Here is a 20,005-nt window from a genome sequence, read left to right on the forward strand (position 1 = left end):
ACCTGAGCCTTGTACATGGACTTGATGTCTTCCAGGTCGAGACGTAGCTCTTCTGCTTCCTCTACCTTCTCGCCATACATCTGGAGCAGCGTGTTGTACTTCTGGTTCACATCCTGCAGACAACGATTCCAGTGACTTTGTTTATTCAGCTATTACAGAACTTGAGAACATTCTTCAATGACTGGCCCTTTGGTGCTTTGATATACAATCCCTATTTGTATTTAAATGCCCTAGTAAAATTGCAACTGGGATGCAAGGAAGAAAAGTCGGATGCAGAGAGGTGCACATGTTATTCATGAAAATGTTTACAAGTTCAATCAAATTAAACTATGAGGTTTGACATCCACGTGAGGTGCAAGGCCTTCTATCTCAGTTTCTTCGTTCTTTTTCTCCCAAAGGGGCGTGGGGGAGAACAAACTTCAAGACTGCCCAATGGGTTATGAGTGACGACCTGGATTTTGTTAATGTGCACCCGAAACATGGTACACGAGTGTTTTCGAATTCTGCCCCCATCTTAGTGCCGCTGGGGATTAAACCTGTAGAAAAGAAACCACAAGACTCCCACTAATGCATCAGGCAAGACAGATAACCAAGTGAGACATGATTTACTGATTCAGGTTACAGTTCAACTACAATGCTGTCGGTGAGGATGCGCCTCTCACCTTGGAAAAAAAAAAACTAAATAAAACCCAAACAGGTGCATCCAGCTGCACTAGGCATTTAGCAAGGGAAAAAAATGTTGGCAGGAGTAATAATCTGCCCTAGCCAGACGTGCAAGAGAGAACAGAGTAGAGGAGTTCGGTTTCAAAGAGAAGCACTATTAGTATAACAGGTCACTGACCAATGTCAATAGACACAAAATTTGACATGCTGGGATCTGTGCAGATCCCTCGTTTGTGCATTCAGAGACATTGTATTCCCATGTTTAGAAAACTATAATTGCTTGGAAAAGAGGTGCAGTGACACTAAAAGAATGTCTGAACCCACAAGCATAAAAATTAGGTGTACTACTACCAATGTATACTGACCACAATTCCCATGATAACTGAATGGTTGCAGCACAAGAGTTCCCTCTAGTAAATTTTTCAGGAAACCCTATGCTATGAGAAATGTCAGAGCAATGACCAATTTTGTTTTTCTGTGCTCCTTTAATGTGCACCAAAATCTTATTAGTGTGTATGAGTATCCTTGCATTCCTAAGACATTGTGCTCAGCAGCACTAGAGCTACTGAGTTACCACAGCAGGACGAGAAGAAGAGAAAAAGCCAGTGCAGAAGACATAAACAGAAAAGAAGTTGACAGAATAAACACTGCATGTGTTGTTGAAAAATTTGTTCATTAAAAAAAGAAAAATGACAGAGTCACCCGAAGGGTGAAGCACTGACATCGACAGCAAGGTTTGGCATTGTGCTGAAGCTCTCCAGACAGCGTTCTAACAATATAGAGGGGGTGACATGCTGATGCAACGCAGCACACGAAGCAACTGTTCCTTACAGCAGAAACGACACCCTGGCAGCTACTAGACCTCTGGAATAAAGGAGTGCTGCCACCGGCATTGCACCTCAATGGTGCACATGATGAGAGTGAAGGAAAATCGTGTGCAGCAGAGCGAGAGCTCCAAGTGAGGCAAAGCACGGTTCCCGAAGGCCGCGTGGTCGCGGTCGCCTGTAGTTGCCAGGGAAAGGACTGGGTGGCATGAGTGCAGCGGCAAGAAAGTAAGGAAAATGTGGGTGGCGCAGTGTGTGTTGCGTGTGGTGTGCACACATGGACAGCATGTGGACAGTGTGGGGGAAGAGTCACGGAGTGCGGTAATAAAGGTAATTTTTGCAACAAACGTGTCGGCCTGTCGTCGTTTGTAACAACAGTCAATTTTTGAAGCTTGAAACCTACCGTGCATTCCCCTCAGACCATCGTATAAAGCACGGTGGGGTCAGATATGTGCTAAAATGGAAGTATTAGTTTTCCAGTGTGGCCGTGGAGAGGTACGTACACATATGCACATCAGCAACACCAGTGTCTGTGCGAGCAATGCTCATGCCAGCTAATTGAGTGGGGCACAATGCTGCATCCAATTGGCTTTGCTCTTTCTGCAGCCAAACGCGCTGTGTACTTCTTGCAGCCCTCCACGGGCTGGCTGTACATGCGCCATCGATATCACGACAGCCAAATGACGGTGGCACGACCGTGCCTAGAGTGTCTGTATACATTGCTATCACAATAAAAGGAATCAGAGGACTCTCGCAAACGTGTGAAGTCCATGGGCATGTGCAAAAGGAAAAACTTGAGAATTTAAGAGTGCAAAATAATGAGTGTTCATATCATCACATTTCTTTAATGTGCTAATGCGATCTTCTGCACCGGCTCTTTTTCTGACCACAATGTATCAACCCACCAGCTGCCAACCTTAATTAACTGAAATGACTAATATGTTAGAGCCACACAAATACTGTACAAATACAACCACACTGCACAGCCCATTAGCTACTTATGCTTAATGGCACGCTAAAGAGAAACACTGAATCTATTGAGACTGATGTACAGTAAAACCTCGTTAAACTGTACCCGCTTAAAGAGTAGTTTCATTTGAAAAGCAGTACAGTCAAATCCCCGACTCAGCAACCATTGAACATAATGTGTCTTGTATCTGTATAAACAGCACCAGCTTATTGCGTACGTATCGGTTAACACGTACTGTTTCTACTTTTCGTCGCGCATACATGGTAGTGCATCGTCTCCATCGGGCAGTCCGGCAGAACAACAAGCCTCAGAGGTCAGAACAACGGCCTCCAAGTGCCCTGTGTGTTCGCGCGTGAAGCCACATCAACATCAACATCATTTCGGCGCTGTGGCAGAAAGCGTTGTGGCATCGTGCAGGCAAGGACTCGCGTCATGCCGAAGCTCGGATAAAAAAAGACGCCGGATGCTCAGCATAGAAGAAAAATTAGACATCATTCTTGCTATTGAACGTGACATGAAAAAAAAAAAATTATGGGGTTTTACGTGCCAAAACCACTTTCTGATTATGAGGCACGCTGTAGTGGAGGACTCCAGAAATTTCGACCACCTGGGGTTCTTTAACGTGCACCTAAAGCTAAGTACACGGGTGTTTTCGCATTTCGCCCCCATCGAAATGCGGCCGCCGTGGCCGGGATTCGATCCCGCGACCAACGTGACATGAAGTCAGCGCTGGCACGCAAGAGGGATCTACTGTTGACTACGGTGTGCGGCATTTGGAATTGGAAGAAGTTGCTCAACAGCGCTGCTGCGATCGCAAAGAGATGTCGGCTACGAGGCTCAACCTTTCGCCATCGTTGACTCTGTTGTTGCCGAAGTGTCGCCTAGCGACAGTGATGAGGACGACACGGAAAGCGACAGCACGGGCGATTCAGGCCCAACAGTGGCAGAAGCTGCGTGTTACGTCAGCCTCATGAATGCAATCGCCATGACGAAAACAGTACCCCGCAATGAAAAAGGTGCCCCACGACTTCTGCAGCGCTACCACGCCCACGAACGGAGAATATGCAATGCCAACGAGGAATCTGCCATGTGAGTGTTTGCCGAGAAGAGGGGGCTGGTTGAAAAGCTGGCTCGCACCTTCAGTAAGTTTGAGGCCGCTGTCGTCGCTGTTAGGCCACGGCAGCATCAAACGAAAATAACTCTTTTGTCGTGCGAAGCGAATACATACTGCATGTGTTTTCCCCTTTCATTGCACTTTCTCCGAGTTAAGTTTTTGACAAGTAAGTGGGCGATCTCATGGTATTTTGGTTAAGCAGTACAACTGTTTAGTACATACTTTTTCCAAGCTCCAGCCAATTATGGTTTAACGAGGTTTCACTGTAGTATCCTTATAAAGCTCTATCTCAGTTAATCTTGCAGAAATAGTTTGATTGTTGGAAGATAAAATGAAGGCCAAGGTACCATTATTTGAATTTTGTGTAGAAAATTTTAAAGTATTTTTCCATGTTTGGGCCTTTGAGGTTCAGTAAATGTCCTTGAAACTTGCTAAGTTCAATCTTAAGCTCTATTACCTAAAATACAACATTGTATATACCTTTAGTTCTGTATCGATCAGAAAAGAACCAGGCTTAAACAGATGTCATTAAAATTTATGATGTCACAGCGAGCTAGTGTGGCAATGCCACTTGTTTATCATTGTTACATCTTCTTACATCTTCTCTCACTTGACAAGCTTCCTCTGACGATAAGAGTGGCTTTTTTTGGTACTGTATGGTATAATTCAATAATATCTAGCTCAAATAATTTGTTTTTTATTTTCTCTTCACTGTGCTTTAAAGCTGCAGTGTGCAGTGGTTGAGCACGTGAAACGTACAGAAAATCTCCACTTGCCTCAAAACGAACCCTGAGTTCACGCAGCTCCTCGTGCTCCTGGTCCCAAAGTTCTTGCTTGGCTGACAGCAATGTCAGCTCACGTGACAAGGATTCCCTGCATCGTTCCAACTGGCCAATTTGTGCCTGGAAGAACAACCATGGTCAGATGATTGATTTGGGACAAGCAGATAGCCTTCTCAAAGCGAGCCCAAATAAACGGCGCTGCTCACAAATACATACCCCCCCCCCCCCCATCCTCCTCCAAAGCATTTGGCCCTACAGAACATTTACACCGTGTATTTCCATACATGTGTAGGAAGGTGACTTCACTTGATTTGAAAAGGAAGCGTGTGCAGAAATAAGTCTAAAACTGGTTGTTATAAATAATCACAGAGGTAACCAGCACTGAGAAGTGACAGCGATAGCTTTTCAGGGAAAACACAGGGAAGGCGGAAGATGGAAATTCAAGACGATGAGCAAAACGAGAAAAAGCTAAAAGCGGGAGCCAACGTTTCGACAAGTGGACTTGTCTCTTTCAAGGCGACGTTGACAGCTTTTGAGGCTTCAAAATCTAAATTAATGTTACAGCCTCAAAATGGCACAGCTTAAAGTGCAGTTTGAATATAAAAGAAGGGGAAAGCCACGAGAGAGCGGCAGTGGGAGCATTATATTGATAACAATTCTCTGCAAAGCTTAGTGAATAGCTTTGTTGGAAATTATTTGTGAGGTACTAGATACACGCTGAAACCCTGCCCTGCTCAGACTGCCTGACACACAGTCAACTAAAATATGCAAACACCACCACTTGTAACCAGCTTATCTATAAAATGAGACCGGCATTTGACAAATGCACTAACATAACAGAAAACAAAGCATTGTTAACATGAACGTCACCAAAAATGTGTCCACTAGAAAGCCTACCCAAATCCATCAATACAGACCAGTGTGGAAAGCGGAAGGCGAAGGCCAACTGTAGTGAAATTCTACTTTGGGTAAATCGGGTATAGATGAGCAGTATATACTATTAAAACAAAGCTGCTGGGGAATTAATTGTCTAACTTTCTTATTAACAGTCTTTATATACCATCCAGGCATACGACTAATGCACCTGGTGGTTAGTGGATATGACACAAATCGCAGTCCAAGACCTCAGAGATTTTCAACATGCTGCAGGCACCAACCAATCTCCGAGGTCCTGCAGAGGTGCTGTGCAGGTTCTCGTGTGTTCTTGGTTCTGCATCATATCCAGTGAGTGGTAATGGCAGCATTTTTGCTATTTTGATTTCAGAAGCGTCTATTTCTGTGAACTTCTTGTGACACATCAGTTTTGAATAGATGCTGCTTTATATTCACATTACCTGAACTAGGCTTCAAAAGCTCATTGCATTTAGTGTTTAACCCTCTATAGGTCATTGAGACGTATACCTACCACTTTGTAATACGTGCGAAAACGCTCCTCAGTTGCCAATGGGTGCACTTATCTGATTAGTTTGGGGCTGTCTTTCATCAAAAACTTTCAAAACTTAATGTGAGAATAGTTTGAGGAGTGGGTACTAAGGGGCAACAAGCGTGCTAGAGCTAGAAAAATTTTCATTGTTGGAACGCTTCCTTATTTTGGCCCACATTTGCTCGCAAGAACAAAATTCTCAAGATACCCGGTAAGTTATTCCTCTTTCCTGCATTTAGATTTACATGTTTAGCTTGCAATAAGCATCAATTTTTATATCTCTAGACGATAGCTAGTCCACAAAACTCGCTCTTGTTGATGCACACGAAGAAACACGCATGTGCAGAAAGGTGATGATGCCATCGGTGCTTGACGCATGGGCAAGAAGTGTGCACAAATGTTTTATGCATGGGTACTGCTGCACACAATCTGTTTGTTCTACTTTGATTTGTTGTACGAGGTAAGTGGTTATATGTAATTTTTCATTGGAACCCTACAGGGCCCATGAGACAAGTCTGTCGAAGAAAGACATTTAGTGCCAGCGGGACAAATACATCCCACATTTAAAAAATAATCGGCTGATCTTACAGAAGTGAAATTACTTGCAAACTACTTCTAAGCATATCATTTACTCATACCATACAAAAAATATCCAGAGTTTTGTTTGATGAGGAAAGAAATCAGAAATAATTTCGTATTCAGACCCTAGAGGATCAATGGGACACAGGCGTCCCACTTTTTGAAAAACTATTTAGTGTCGGTGAGACAAATACGTCCCACCTTTATGAAATAAACTGCTTGGTACAGAGATGTGAAATTTCTTGTAAACTATTTCTGTGCACCTCATTTACTCATAGGCACACAAAAAACGTTGAGCCTTGTAAAATATATACGCCGTCCTAAAAAGGATTAATTAAGAAACATCAAAAGTGGAACACAGTTCGTTGCCCCCATTCCTACCTGCAACTGACCAACTTCGCCTTCGCGCATCTTGAGCTGTGCCTGGAGAGACTCGATGAGCGAGCTGCCACCGACGCCACGGAGGCTCTCGTACAAGGAAGTGTGACGACTTGCTGGTCCAACACTGAATGTGCTGTTTGCCATGCTCAAGTCATCAGGCAGCTGCGCGGTTTATAGTACACCATTAGTCTTGAAAGATCAAAGGGAGGTTGAAGGGAAAAACTAAATCTGTTTAGAATGCAACAGTATTCTGTGAAAACTCCATTTACATTGTTTTTGCAACAATACATTGACTATTAGAGGAGAAAATTTAGGTCAAGAAGCTATTGTTAAAAACTTCATGCCAGAATGCCAGCGTCAGTACATCAGTGTAAGCTCATCAATTTCAAGTATATTTTTTTTTTGGTATTTGGGTAACGCTGGCTCAGTAAAAGTTCACGAACCTAGCCATATTTAACTAGTGTTTCGATTTTGTCGAGATTAATAATGTATATTTTGAACCTTCATAATAGTGCAAGAACTTGCCTACAATCCTCTTAGCTAGTGTTTTATATGTTTGCTCAGACGTGTTTAATACTATAATACGCTTTTCCCTATTCCGCATTTCCTTTTGTATGCTCGTGCAATTTAATGGTGTACGACAAATATGTGTATGCATGTGATGTATCTTGCTTTGTACTTGTAATTGTTATTTATTTTTAATTGAACCCGCAACTATCCTGTGACTATGGGTCCAACCAGTTTGGTATTTCTCTATGTTCTATGTCTGTAAATAATGCCTTGAATTGAATTGAATATTGAAAGTTTGGTTCCTTTAGAACACAATTTAGTCCATTTTTACCGCTAGAGAATGAACTAGCTAGGCCATAGTAGACGCCATCAAAATCTATGATGTCACAGCAAGCTGGTACAGGAAGTTCAAGGCATTGCTGCCACCCTTATTTCTTTCGTGCGTTTTTTCTAGCCAACCATGCCTCTTCTCGCGGTAGCAGAGGTGTTTTTGTTATTGTGGAAGGGTCATTTACAAACACAGGTGAAATAATTTGTCTCTTTTGTGCCTTTTTAGGCTAACAAGCCTAATTAGTAATTTTCAAGTCATATAGTTTGAAAGTTATGCTACATTCGACTAGTTGCTTTCAAGTGCTCCAGAGTGCCCTCAGGGTGCATTTCACATTCTGATTGTAGCAGTATCTTCAGTGTGCCATGCTCCAGTTCCGCATGCTCAGAGAAGCTCCCACCTTCATGTTAGGTGCACCACTGTGCTTTAACAAATTTCTTGTCAGATGGCCGCTGCACCTTCATTTGTTGGTATGGCATCTCGCAGTGTCAACTGTTTGGTGAGAGCTTTGTGCATTTGCCAAGTTTGTTTGTGACATAAGCAGCATTGACATGCTTCTGCTTCCAGCATCGGATTTCTCTGACAAATCACCAAACGTGTCACTTGGGCAGGCTTCCATTGGCTTCAATCTCGAGTTGGCTCTGCATCATTGCAATCCGAGACAGAGCAAGGCCAGAACCAGTCACATGTACAATTATTTATTTATCAGTGACATAAACAGTGTTTTACTTGCAAATTGGGTCAAGTAAGCAAGTCTAAGTGCAAAACGAACCTCGTACCAGTAGCGTTTAAACAGGCCGAGTGCGAGGGCAAGATTCCAACTCACTGGATTGCAGTTGAAGGTATCACTGACAGAACTGTAGTGTGACGCTGTAGGTGATGGAGTGTTAGAATTTTCAAGCCTCTTCTCTCGCTGCACACAAAAAACAAGGAACAGGACATTGTGAATGGCTGTAAGCTTCAAGAAACGCCACTGCATTGCCCTCATAAAAATGTATCAATTTTGAATAGTGAGAACTTTTATGCCTCAGTATTTACTTATTGGGGTTTTGCACTACAGTTTTTATTTCCTTTGCTAATACAGCAAGAAATAAATGAAAAGAGGCAGGTAAGTTTTCATTCATATAAGTACTTAACGATTTTCTTGCATATAATCAAATAAAGGTTACTGGTAGTTTAATGTCAGACAGGTGGAGTCAATGTAACATTTTAAGCCCTTTTAAGCCTTTCATGTTTCATTTTCTATTATTATTTATTTGAACTATGAGAGCCATGTGCAAGCTGTCATGTAAATTAGGTGAAAGCGGCAGAAAGGCAACAAGTGTTGCACAAGTTTTGACAAATTAACCACAGCAACAAGCATGCAAAATTATAACAACAGCTATGCAAATCCTGTGCTAAACATTCCTTTCCTTCATGCCACAAAAATTTATTCTCCTCAAAGCCACAGTATCAATGTTGGAGAGCTTCTTTTCTTCTGGTGCTATGCCACACCTTATAAAATACTGAATTTAAAAAGAAAAGATGCATAACTGCTTGTTTATCAGTGAAAATTCTAGGTTCTAATGTCTCACTTAGCTCAGGCTTCATGACCTTAAAGAACTTGATGGGCACAATACAAAGTGAAAGCATTTACTGAACAACATGTGACAACTTTTCTGCTGAGATCAATGCACTACACATGAGTGCAGTAATAAGATCACAGAGAGCTCACAAAACAGCACCACACAGCACCCGTGGAGCACCAGAGGGAGTTAAGAATCGTGCGTAAAATTCCAAAGAAAAGTGAGCCGCCACAAGGCTTCACCTCTGCTCGGAGCTGTTCCTGAAGCAAGGCGTTCTTGTTGTGCTCGCTGGAGAGTTCCTCTTGCAGGGCACTCAGCTGTGCAGACAAGGCATCCTGGTTGAAAAAGCAGGAGAGAGCAGTGTAGACACACTATCAAGGAATTAACAAGAATTTTATTGGTGGAGAATTAGCACAATTCATACATATATATGTGATGTCCAAATTGCACAAAGGAATTCCTGTCTTCCTCATGCAATGCAAGCATGCAGCACGTACAATGAAAACAATGGAAAACAAGTGTAGGGGCAGCTGTGAGCTCTGGATTGATGGGCTCATGGTAGTACATCGCAATAGTAATCAATGCACAGACATTTGCCTCTACCAAATGGCTTTCAACTTGCAACATTCTGTGAATGTACTGCAAGTCTAACAGTTCTGCATGGTCTCTGTGATGGTAATGTACAAGTAGTCTGCACTCTGCTAATCCCAGGGACCACAGTTATGGCATACTGTGGTCATCATCCCTTGCTCTCAGGGTAGTGGAACATCTTGTTCACGAGCTTAAATACATTGCAAAGGTTGACTTTGCTCTGCTGCACAAGGTTTTCAACACAAAAACTGCGGCTGGGGTCAAGGGAAAACAAAAACAAACCGTTGCACTTGCACACCAAAGCAACATGCGTGATAAAGTACTGGTGGGTGACGTTATGTGACGTCATGCATGGACATTTATCGCTACAACCTCAAAGTGGCCAGGAGTGGCAGTGCTAGCCGCAACACAGTGTGCTTAAAGGGACACTAAAGGCACATATTAAGTCAAGCTAAAGTGATAGATTAGTGCTCGAGAATCTCTGAGGCATCAATATCATCGCGAACGGAGCCTTAATTATCGAGAAATTGAGGTAAACGAAGGACATGATTAGAGGCTCCCCTGGGACATTGAACTACTTGCCCGATTACGAAAGCACTCCTCAGTTAAATTCTGTTGCTGGTACTCAACCACTCGTTGCATAAAACATCCTTGTACTATATTAGAAGATGAAATAAAATGCTACTTGTCCGGTTGTATTTCACTTTTAGAAAAAAGAACTCATTGAAATAACCCTGACAATGACGTGGGTGGTCGAAAGGTTTCGTTTTCGCTCGACTTCGCGCCGCCCACGCTTTTGTGTTTCAGTAGATATCGCACAGTGCTCTGCTGGTTTTGCTGACTCTCGAAGCTCGCACAAACTGCAAATAGTAGAGAATTCAACTTCAGTGTGATGTCGCGGAATGCCCGAATAGTCTACGCCACTTGACCAAAAAGCAGCTGCAGCGGCGAGTCCACTGCTATGTCTTGGCTCCGTACCACCGTCTGTCGGGCGCTACTCATTGACGGCAGCAAACGGTGGTGATGGCGTATGCAACGTCACCGATCCCCCGGTTTGGTGGCAGGATATTTCAACTTCGAAAAAGGCATTCGGGCCCTTCAGATGCAATTTTCTCGTAGTAAACTAAGCCGTTTCTTGGCACGAAAGAAGTGTTGCGAGGTTTCTGGAATGGTATTTAAACAGTCCATGTCGACTTAATATTTGCCTTTAGTGTCCCTTTATCATGTTCACTGTGGTGTAGCTCACCGGCCATGTCATGTTAGCTATTCCTTGAGCAATTGTGAAAAATCCTTGTTGCTTCTGGTTGCAAATGCTGTGGTGCCATCTCTACAGCTTGAGAAAGATGCAATACTGCTAGACTCACCAGTGAGTCATGATGAACTCAAGAGATGTGATGCGTGACCGACCAATAGGTTGCGAGGCGTAAGCTTAGGAAGTGCTGCCACTGTGTTAACAACATGTTAACAAAATACGGAGACAGAGACATCAGTTTACTTCACTTGCTCCTTGTGCAATGTGTTTCTCATACGAAGGCTACTAAAATGAGAGTGGACACGGCAACACCGCCGTGGCTATGTCGCCTGACACTCCGCTTCTTGTGCAGGTGCTTTTTGGGATCCTTTCTTTTGCTGCGGCCTGTGGGAGCAACGCTTATCATCGTCGCGGACCTGCGTACAACATGCCTACGGTGGTAGTTTCTGCAGATCTTTGCGATCATTCAACATGGATCAAGACTGCGTATCCACCGCACGTGGATACATCGTACGGCGCAGCTAGTTCGAGCACATTGACGTCAACTGGAGATCACGTGACAGTCTGGCTGGCAGCTATAAAGGACATTTCTGGCTCGTCGCTCTTCAGTGGACACGGCAACACCGCCGTGGCTATGTCGCCTGACACTCCGCTTTTTGTGCAGGTTTGCGACCGAAAATACGGCTTTCGTAGTAATTATCCTTGCATAGTGGTGTTGCCGTGTCCACACACGCTTGTAAATTGTACGAGTGAATGTTTCTCAGTAGCATGCGTACTTCTAAAACTATCAGGAGATTTTGAAGAGAATCCTGGGCCTGTTGAGGATATGGTGAAAGAAATGCTAAACACGCAGAAAGAAATCCTTGCTAAAATTTCTGAAATTCAGGTGAAGCAGTTAACCTCAGAGACAGCCATTTCGGTTGTCCAGAAACGACTGGAAACAATAGAATCTGAACTACAGTGCGTTGAAGACACCAACACCCGACTTGTTAGTGTTGAAGGTTGTGTGAGAAATCTTGATGATCAATTCCTTCAAATGTCAGAACGAATCGACGATCTCGAAAATCGTTCAAAGCACAATAACATTATTGTTAGAGGAATAGAAGAGGCCAGACTTGAAACTGAGGAAATACTGCTGCGAAAGGTTAATGACGATGTGCTTGGAAACATTTTAAAACAAAAACTTAACTCTATCGAAAGAATTCATCGGATAGGCAAGAAGGTCCCAGGAACATGTCGACCAGTGATACTCCGAGTAGGGGACTTCAGAGAAAAATCTAAAATATTTAAAAACTGCTCAAAATTAAAGGGAACCCCGTTCAGCGTGCAAGAAGATTTTTCTAAAGGAGTTGCTACTGCTCGGAAAAACTTGTGGAAGTCGACAACTGAGGAGAGGAAAACCGGAGCCAAGGTGACATGGGCTTTTGACAAGATAAAGGTTAACAATGTGCTCTACACCTGGGATGAGGTTAACAGCCGCCGATACGCGCACCAGGCTGCTGCGGCCGCGCTTCGTTCGGCTTCGGGTGCCGACTGACTTGACCAAAATCAATCTGCATGCTTTAAGATTATTAACCTGAATGCAAGGAGCGTACTTAACAAACAAGATAGCCTAGAAAGCATTGTAATAGAGCACGATCCAGATGCAATGGTAATAATAGAAACATGGCTGAACCCGGATGTGAGTGATGTTGAGGTAATGCCGCTCGGATATTCCATAATAAGAAAGAATCGGCGCACTTGAGGGGGTGGGGTAGCTATACTTCTTAAAAGCGACATTCCTTTTACGGTACTTAATGATCCCAGCAATCTCGAAACAGTCTGGATTAAAACTACCTTGAATGACCGTAATTTGCTAATCAGTGGTGTGTACCAGCCTCCCAACTCCCTTGTAGAAGTACTAGAAAACTTGGAAGCCTTTATGAATTTGCACATGCATCCAGATGACAACATATGCCTTGAGGGCGATTTTAATTTGGCTGGATTTGATTGGGCGTCGAATTCTTCAGGAGGAACCGAAGTACAGAGTTCTGATAAGTAATTAAATATTGAATTTAATTATAACCTGACTCAAATTGTGTCTGGCTTCACAAGAGTGGGCGCGGAAACTTCAACGATTTTAGATCTTGTTTTCGTTTCAAATTGCCTATGTTTTTTTGTTATGAGCTGTGACATCGAGGACGGTATTTCGGACCATAAAATGCTAGTGACGTTTTTAAATTTGTCTGTGCGCAAACTCTTCCGTGCATCAAAAATACCGTTCTTGAATTTTACATTAGCCGATGATGTATCTATTTTAGATTACCTCGAAGTCTCGTTATATAAGTTCCTAGGTCTTGTCCACTCTGGCACAAGCGTGGACGAGCTATGGAATTTCTTTTCAAACATGGTCGAGCACTGTGTGGAAAGCTTTGTCCCAAAATGTTTAAAAACAACTAAGCGAAAAAATCCCTGGATAACCAGAGAGATAATTCATGCAAAAAGAAAGCTAACACGGAAACGAAAGTCGTCTTCAAAGAATTGCCAGCCAATTGACAAAAGCTGCATTTCTAGTAGGAGTCGCGAATCAAAAGGGCTAATCAAAGAATCTAAAAATAGATTCTATAATGTCACATTACAATCTTTTCTGAAAAACGCCCCCGGAAAATTTTGGCGATATATTGTGGGAGATATTGGGTTCTCCTCCGTACTCTTGGGACAAAGGAACGACAACACAGTAGTGCAAACAATCACAAGGGCATTTACTGCACCTTTCATAGCCTGCTAGCCGAGTTGCTATCCACAAAACATGCCGATGGGCGCGCGACAAATCTAGAAGTCCTACTCACCGCGACCGCGTAGCGAGCGAATATGTTCGCCACATGCTGGATCCCAACGCCTGGTCGTTCGCGTGTACGGTCACGCCAACGGTGGCGCGTTCGAAGGCGGCCACGCGAGACGGTCTCGCAGAAGCGTGGGTCGGCGCACGCGCGGCACGTCCGTCCCGCTTGCTGTCTCGAACCAAAAAGGAAGCGCCTTCCGCTCCCGCACCCAAGTAACCCCGCCGGTAGCAGCGCAACATTCGCGCCATCTCTCGCGCTGCGTTTTCAACCACTCTGACCGCCGCGGGCGCCGGGCCACGCGAGCCGTGCGGGAAAGCCAACATATCAGGGGACGCGTGAGGGTCGCGCATCCCCACAATATTAACCCCCCAGCTGCTTCTCGTTCGCATGAAACTGGAGATAGCGCTCTAAAGAAGGCACAGGATTTCAACTCTTTCTTCTCATCAGTTTTCACACGCGATAACGGCTTCCTGCCTGATTTTACAGATGAATCTGAAAGGCCGCCTTTGTAAAAATTTATGAACAGGGTGTATTTAACCTCTTACTACACATGAACACTAAAAAAAGTACGGGGCCTGACGGAATTCCTAATGAATTTTTACAAAGGTATGCAGAGTGGGTTTCTAAATTTCTAACTGTAATTTTTCAGGCATCTATTAACCAGTGTTCCTTTCCCAGGGCATGGAAGCGTGTTAAAGTTATCCCAATTCATAAAAGTGGCAGCAAATCAGACGTTAAAAATTATAGGCCAATCTCCCTTACTAGCACTTGTTCAAATCTACTTGAACATATCATATCTAAACAATTATTGGTCTACCTTGACAACTACTATATCCTAAACAAATGCCAACACGGGTTCCGTCAGGGACTCTCTACAGTGACTCAACTAATAGAGACTGTTCACGATCTCGCATATACAATAAATAACCGAGGCCAAACAGACATAATATTCTTAGATCTGGCCAAGGATTTTGATAAGGTGTCACACCCAAAGTTGCTATTAAAAATTAAAACTATATTCAAAAACCCTCGCTTATCTGAATGGTTTTCGTCCTACCTAAGCCATAGAGACCAATTTGTCGCATGTGAGGGATACCGGTCTTCCTTTTCGCCTGTGGAGTCTGGAGTACCCCAAGGAAGTGTATTAGGCCCCCTGTTATTTTTATTATTTATCAATGACATGCCGCATGACATTACTGTTCCCATCAGACTCTTCGCAGATGATTGTGTATTATATAACCGTATCGAATCACTTGCCGATCAGACGGATTTAAATTCAAATTTGCAAAAGGTAAAAAACTGGTGTGACAGCTGGCAAATGGTTCTAAAGTCTGACGAAACGGTTTACATGTCTATCTCTAGAAAACAAAGTATTATTGATTACAATTATTCCATTGAAGGTGTCGCGTTAAAGAGAGTGTCAACATTTAAATACTTGGGTTTAAAGCTTACCTCGGATTTGCGTTGGAATGAACACGTTGATTACGTATTTACCAAGGCCCAGAAAGCCTTGTGGTCGCTTAGAAGAAATCTGTATAATCCTACCCCTGAAGTAAAATGCCTGGCATATAAAACTTTGATTCGACCGGTTATGGAGTATGCAAAAATTGTGTGGGACCCATACACTTCATCTAATCAGTCTAAGCTGGATAAAATTCAGTGGGTTGCTGCACGGTTTATTTTTAACAAATATCGTCGTTCCCACTCACCAACCCAGTTATGTGAACTTGCTGAACTTCCTTCTCTAGAGTCTAGAACTGAGTATGACCGTTTGAAGTTTCTTTTTCTTATTATTCATGGCCATGTTAAAATTGATAAAGATGACTATTTTCACTTCTCTCCTAGTAACTATTTTCGTCATCGCCACAGTATGTATATCCCTCCTCCAATTACTCGCAATGATTGTTTTAAATACAGCTTCTTTCCGAGAGCAATAAAACAATGGAATCTATTATCAGACTCAATAGTAAGGACCATCTTTACGCGATTTTCTTGAAAATGTCAAAAGCACATGTGTATGCATACCATAACTTGGCCTAATGGTTATACTGTACACCTGGGTATCGTATTACATGCTGTATTTGCCATGGTGCTACTATCAGTGCATTCCCCAAAATGTACTTTATTTTTCTTTATCGTGTAAACATACTTTTGCTTGTATTGTGACCTACCACTCCTGTAATAGCCCAAAGTTGGGCTGACAATATCAATAAATGAAAATGAAATAAATGAAAAAAATCTGTCCTTGACCAGTCATGTACTTCTGGATCCTCCCAACTACCACACTTTCCACATTTAGAAGGCAAGTGAATGCAATTTAATCAAAGCAAGATGACAAAAAATGTGCAGATCCCATGCACTGTGGGAATCAATGTAAGCGAAGCTTTCTGTGCTGGTTGCTTTGATTGATGATAATAAGTGGTGATGATGAAGGCAAAAGCTTAATTTCTTCAACATTCTGTCTATAACGCCAGAGTAATGAGTTGATGTTAAACATTATCTTGCGTGCACCACTGCTGTCTGTCTGCGCAGTACACAGAACACGCAGGAAGAGGTGTTTACTTGAGGCATTGTTATGAGCCATATTTCATAACCTCTTTGAGGGTTGAGCATTGTCATTATCTCACATGGCACATTGCCTCGTGGCAGAAGAATTAAACTTTAGTTGAATTATGGGGCTGTACGTGCCAAAACCACAATCGGATAATGAGGCACACAGTGATGGCGGACCCTGGATTAATTTTGATACCATGATGCTCTTTAACGCGTCCAAAAATCTAAGAATGTTTAAGAACTTCCACTTCAAAACTTCCAAAACTGTACCATGCGTCACAGCACACCCTTTGCTGACAAACACGAAGCTTATGTACACTTGTAAATGTGAGTGTCTGCATGGCTCACCTTTTCAGTCCTGAGGGTCTTCAGAGACTGCTCGAGTCTTGCTTTTGTCGCCCTGAGGTTGCTTTCCCTGAAAGAAACAAAAATTGATGTTGCCAGAACTGAACATCCACACAAACTCCCAAGCACCACCACTAAAATCAGGCAACCATGAGGACTCAAGCATAAGTTGTGCTTGACAAAGCACACTCATCAACAATCATCAAATGAGTTGATGCTACTGCTATTACTATAACTATTGGTCAAGAAAACCTGATGACACAACTTGACAATGAGTCAACTCGAACAATGCTTAATACACTATTAACAGATGCCCGACTCTATTGCACTAGAGTTCCGACATATCAATTTACACTGAACCCTCGTTAACGTAGTTGGCTGGAGCTCAGAAAAAGTATGTACTAAACGGTGGTACAGCTTAACCAAAATAGCATGCGATTGCCCACTTACCTCTCAAAAACAGAACGAGAGAGTGCGATGAAAGAGCAGAAAACATGCACTATTTATTTATTCACTTTGAACGACAAAAGCATGTTATTTTCGTTTGGTGCCACGGCGAGCTAGCAGCAACGATGGCGGCCTCAAACTCACTCAACCTACGAGCCAGCTTTTCCGCCAGCCTTCTCTTCGCAGCAAACACCTGCATCAGGCCGATGTAATGCGCAGCCTCTGCCACTGTCGGGCCTGAATCGCCCGTGCTGTCGCTTTCCGTATCGTCCTCATCCCTGTCGTTAGGTGATATTTCGGCAATAACAGAGGCAACAATGGCGAAAAGTCCAACCTCGAAAAGTCGAGCCTCGTAGCCAACATAGCCGACATATTTTCGCAGTTGCAGCAGCATTACCAACCAACTTCTCCTTCGCATTCCAAATTCCACACACCATAGTCAATGGCAGATCCCTCTCGCATGCCAGCACAGACTTCTTCATGCCACGTTCGACAGCACGAACAATGTCCAATTTTTCTTCTATGCTTTTATGCCACAACACGGGCCACAACACTTTGACGGTGCCAAAATGATGTTGATGTTGTTGGATCAACGGAGGGATGTTATGAGCATCCCCTTTGGAACGGGGTGGTGGGCTGCGCCACCAAGCTCTTGCTATTATACTGCCTAATGTCCTACCTAGGTTAAAAAAGAAAAAAGAACAAAAGGGGAAAAAAACATGATGAATTCCCGTAACCAAATTTTCTGACCCCTATTGTGAACTTCGTTATTGTACGACTCCGTTTTTTGTCATTTCCCCACTTTTCTTCCACCAATCTTCCACCAATTGCCTGTTACTAATCTCTATTGTGGACATGTTTACTTCCCCCTGCTCTCGCTGAACTCAAAGGCTTCAAGGAGGCCAGTGGTGCTTAAATTGACCGCTGGGCAGATATCTTCACATTCTATTAAACCATGCTCCATCATTTCCCTAGCTTTACCGCAGCAAGCACATGTTTCTTCTTCTTTCTTATATCTCATTTTATAAGTGCACATTCTAAGGCATCCTGGTCTTGCTTTGAAAAGTAGTGAGCTTCCCTTTGAGCTATCATAAATTGTTTCTTTCCTGATTTCGTTTCTTCCTCTTAAGTACTTACTCATGGCAGGTTTCTATTCCACTGCCGCTACTTATGAGATTATTTCAGCCTCTCTGACGTTCTTGACGTTCTTTGTTGCTGTGTTGCCCACCCTACAGGCCACATACTTGCTGGTAAGCTTCCTAGTTCTTTTCTTCCACTATGGATCAATGTTTTTCCTGTACAATTACCTTAACACTCTCTCAGCCCATTTACTTTCTTACATATTCCTCAGTTGTTCTTCATAATAAATTTTACTGTGAGCTTCCCTCACTTCAAAACTTGTCCAGCCCATATCACCCTGCACAGCTTCATTTATAGTCTTCCTGTGAGCACTCAATGCGAGGCATCCCACTGACCTTTGGTTGCCATTGAGTCCTGATTGTACCCCTGATTCCAAGCAAACAACCGCGTTTCCGAATGTAAGTTCTGGAACCACTACACCTTTCCACATACCCCGGAGCACCTCGTACCTGTTTCTATCCCCACAGCACTCTGTGTTTCATTAAGACTGCATTTCTCTTCCCCTTTACGGTTATTGTTTTTTCCTGTGTTTCCATATATCTATTGCCTTCGTTTATCCATATACCAAAGTATTTATATGCTCTTACCCGAGGTATTTCCTGGCCCTGTATTGCCACTGTCTGTTCACTGCTTTCATTGAATATGATAACTGATTCTATAACGCCAAATTTAAAACCTAAATTCTCGCCTTCCTGTCCACAGATATTAACCAGACGTTGCAAATCACTTTGCTTACAACACAATGTAACACAATGCAACACAAGCTAGCAACACAATGTCGTCCGCATAAAATAAACCTGGGAGTTTCTGCTCTATTACTGTGCCCGCCTGTTTGTATGAGAGATTAAACCCAATATTACTTCCTTCTAGCGCCCTCTCCATCCTCACACCATGTACATCATAAACAGCAGTGGGGATAAAGGGCACGCCTGCCTCAGTCCCTTGTTGATATCAACTTTCTCCTTGCTCCTCATCTCTTCCCATTCAATGCGAATGGTATTTTCTAAGTAAATCTCTCTCAGAAGCTGTAGACAATCGTCACCTGAACCTTCAATTTCCATATTATCCCACAAAATGTTACAGTCTACGTTGTCATACGCTCCTGTAATGTCAAAAAAGGCCACATATAACTGTCTGCTTTCTACTTTTGATATTTCAATATGCTAAGAACAAATAAGTAATTTGTTTTATAAGGTATTTGTAAAATAAGGTATTTGTCCAAATAAGTTATTTTGGAAACAGTTTGTTTCCATCTTCATCTTGGATATGTTGTTGTATTGTTGTTGACTTCTTGCCTAATAATTTTATGTGGTTCCAAAATATTCCAAGTGCAACCTTCTTTTTCACATGCATTTCTAACAACTAGTGTTCACTTTCACCTTTTATTTTTGCTTGCCCCAGCATTTGAACCATAGATTTTTTTTCTCCCGGTATATTTCCCATTTACTGGCTACTTCATCCTGCAGCAATTGCGCTTCTTTTGCCTGCCTGTGCTCTCGGGATGCTTTCTGTCGTTCGGCGATTGCTTCTCATATCTCCCTGTTCCACCAGCATTTCGGTTTCTTTTTTCCTTTCCAAAGAACATGTTGTTTCTCTTTCTGTATTTCTGCCGGGTGTGGCTTCACCCTTCCAAGCGCCCTCTGCATTTGCGCTTGGAGACCGTTCCGATCTCGGAGGCGCGTTCTTCTGCCTGGCCGAAGTACATCTGTGATTTAG

General features: G+C 43.0%; 1 protein-coding gene across 1 annotated transcript in view; it reads right to left on the minus strand.

The window, feature by feature from the left end:
• Positions 1 to 20,005, minus strand: part of LOC126525488 (TATA element modulatory factor-like) — a 58,045-nt gene that overhangs the window by 5,673 nt on the left and 32,367 nt on the right. Inside the window, exons 19-24 of the mRNA XM_050173376.3 lie at positions 16,706 to 16,772; positions 9,382 to 9,474; positions 8,401 to 8,487; positions 6,737 to 6,898; positions 4,348 to 4,473; positions 3 to 113 (exon numbers count right to left, since the gene is read on the minus strand). Coding sequence (XP_050029333.1) covers positions 3 to 113; positions 4,348 to 4,473; positions 6,737 to 6,898; positions 8,401 to 8,487; positions 9,382 to 9,474; positions 16,706 to 16,772 — 646 coding nt within the window. The remainder of the gene's footprint in view (positions 1 to 2; positions 114 to 4,347; positions 4,474 to 6,736; positions 6,899 to 8,400; positions 8,488 to 9,381; positions 9,475 to 16,705; positions 16,773 to 20,005) is intronic.

Source organism: Dermacentor andersoni, chromosome 8 (genome assembly GCF_023375885.2).
Source record: "Dermacentor andersoni chromosome 8, qqDerAnde1_hic_scaffold, whole genome shotgun sequence".
NCBI classification, from domain to species: domain Eukaryota; kingdom Metazoa; phylum Arthropoda; class Arachnida; order Ixodida; family Ixodidae; genus Dermacentor; species Dermacentor andersoni.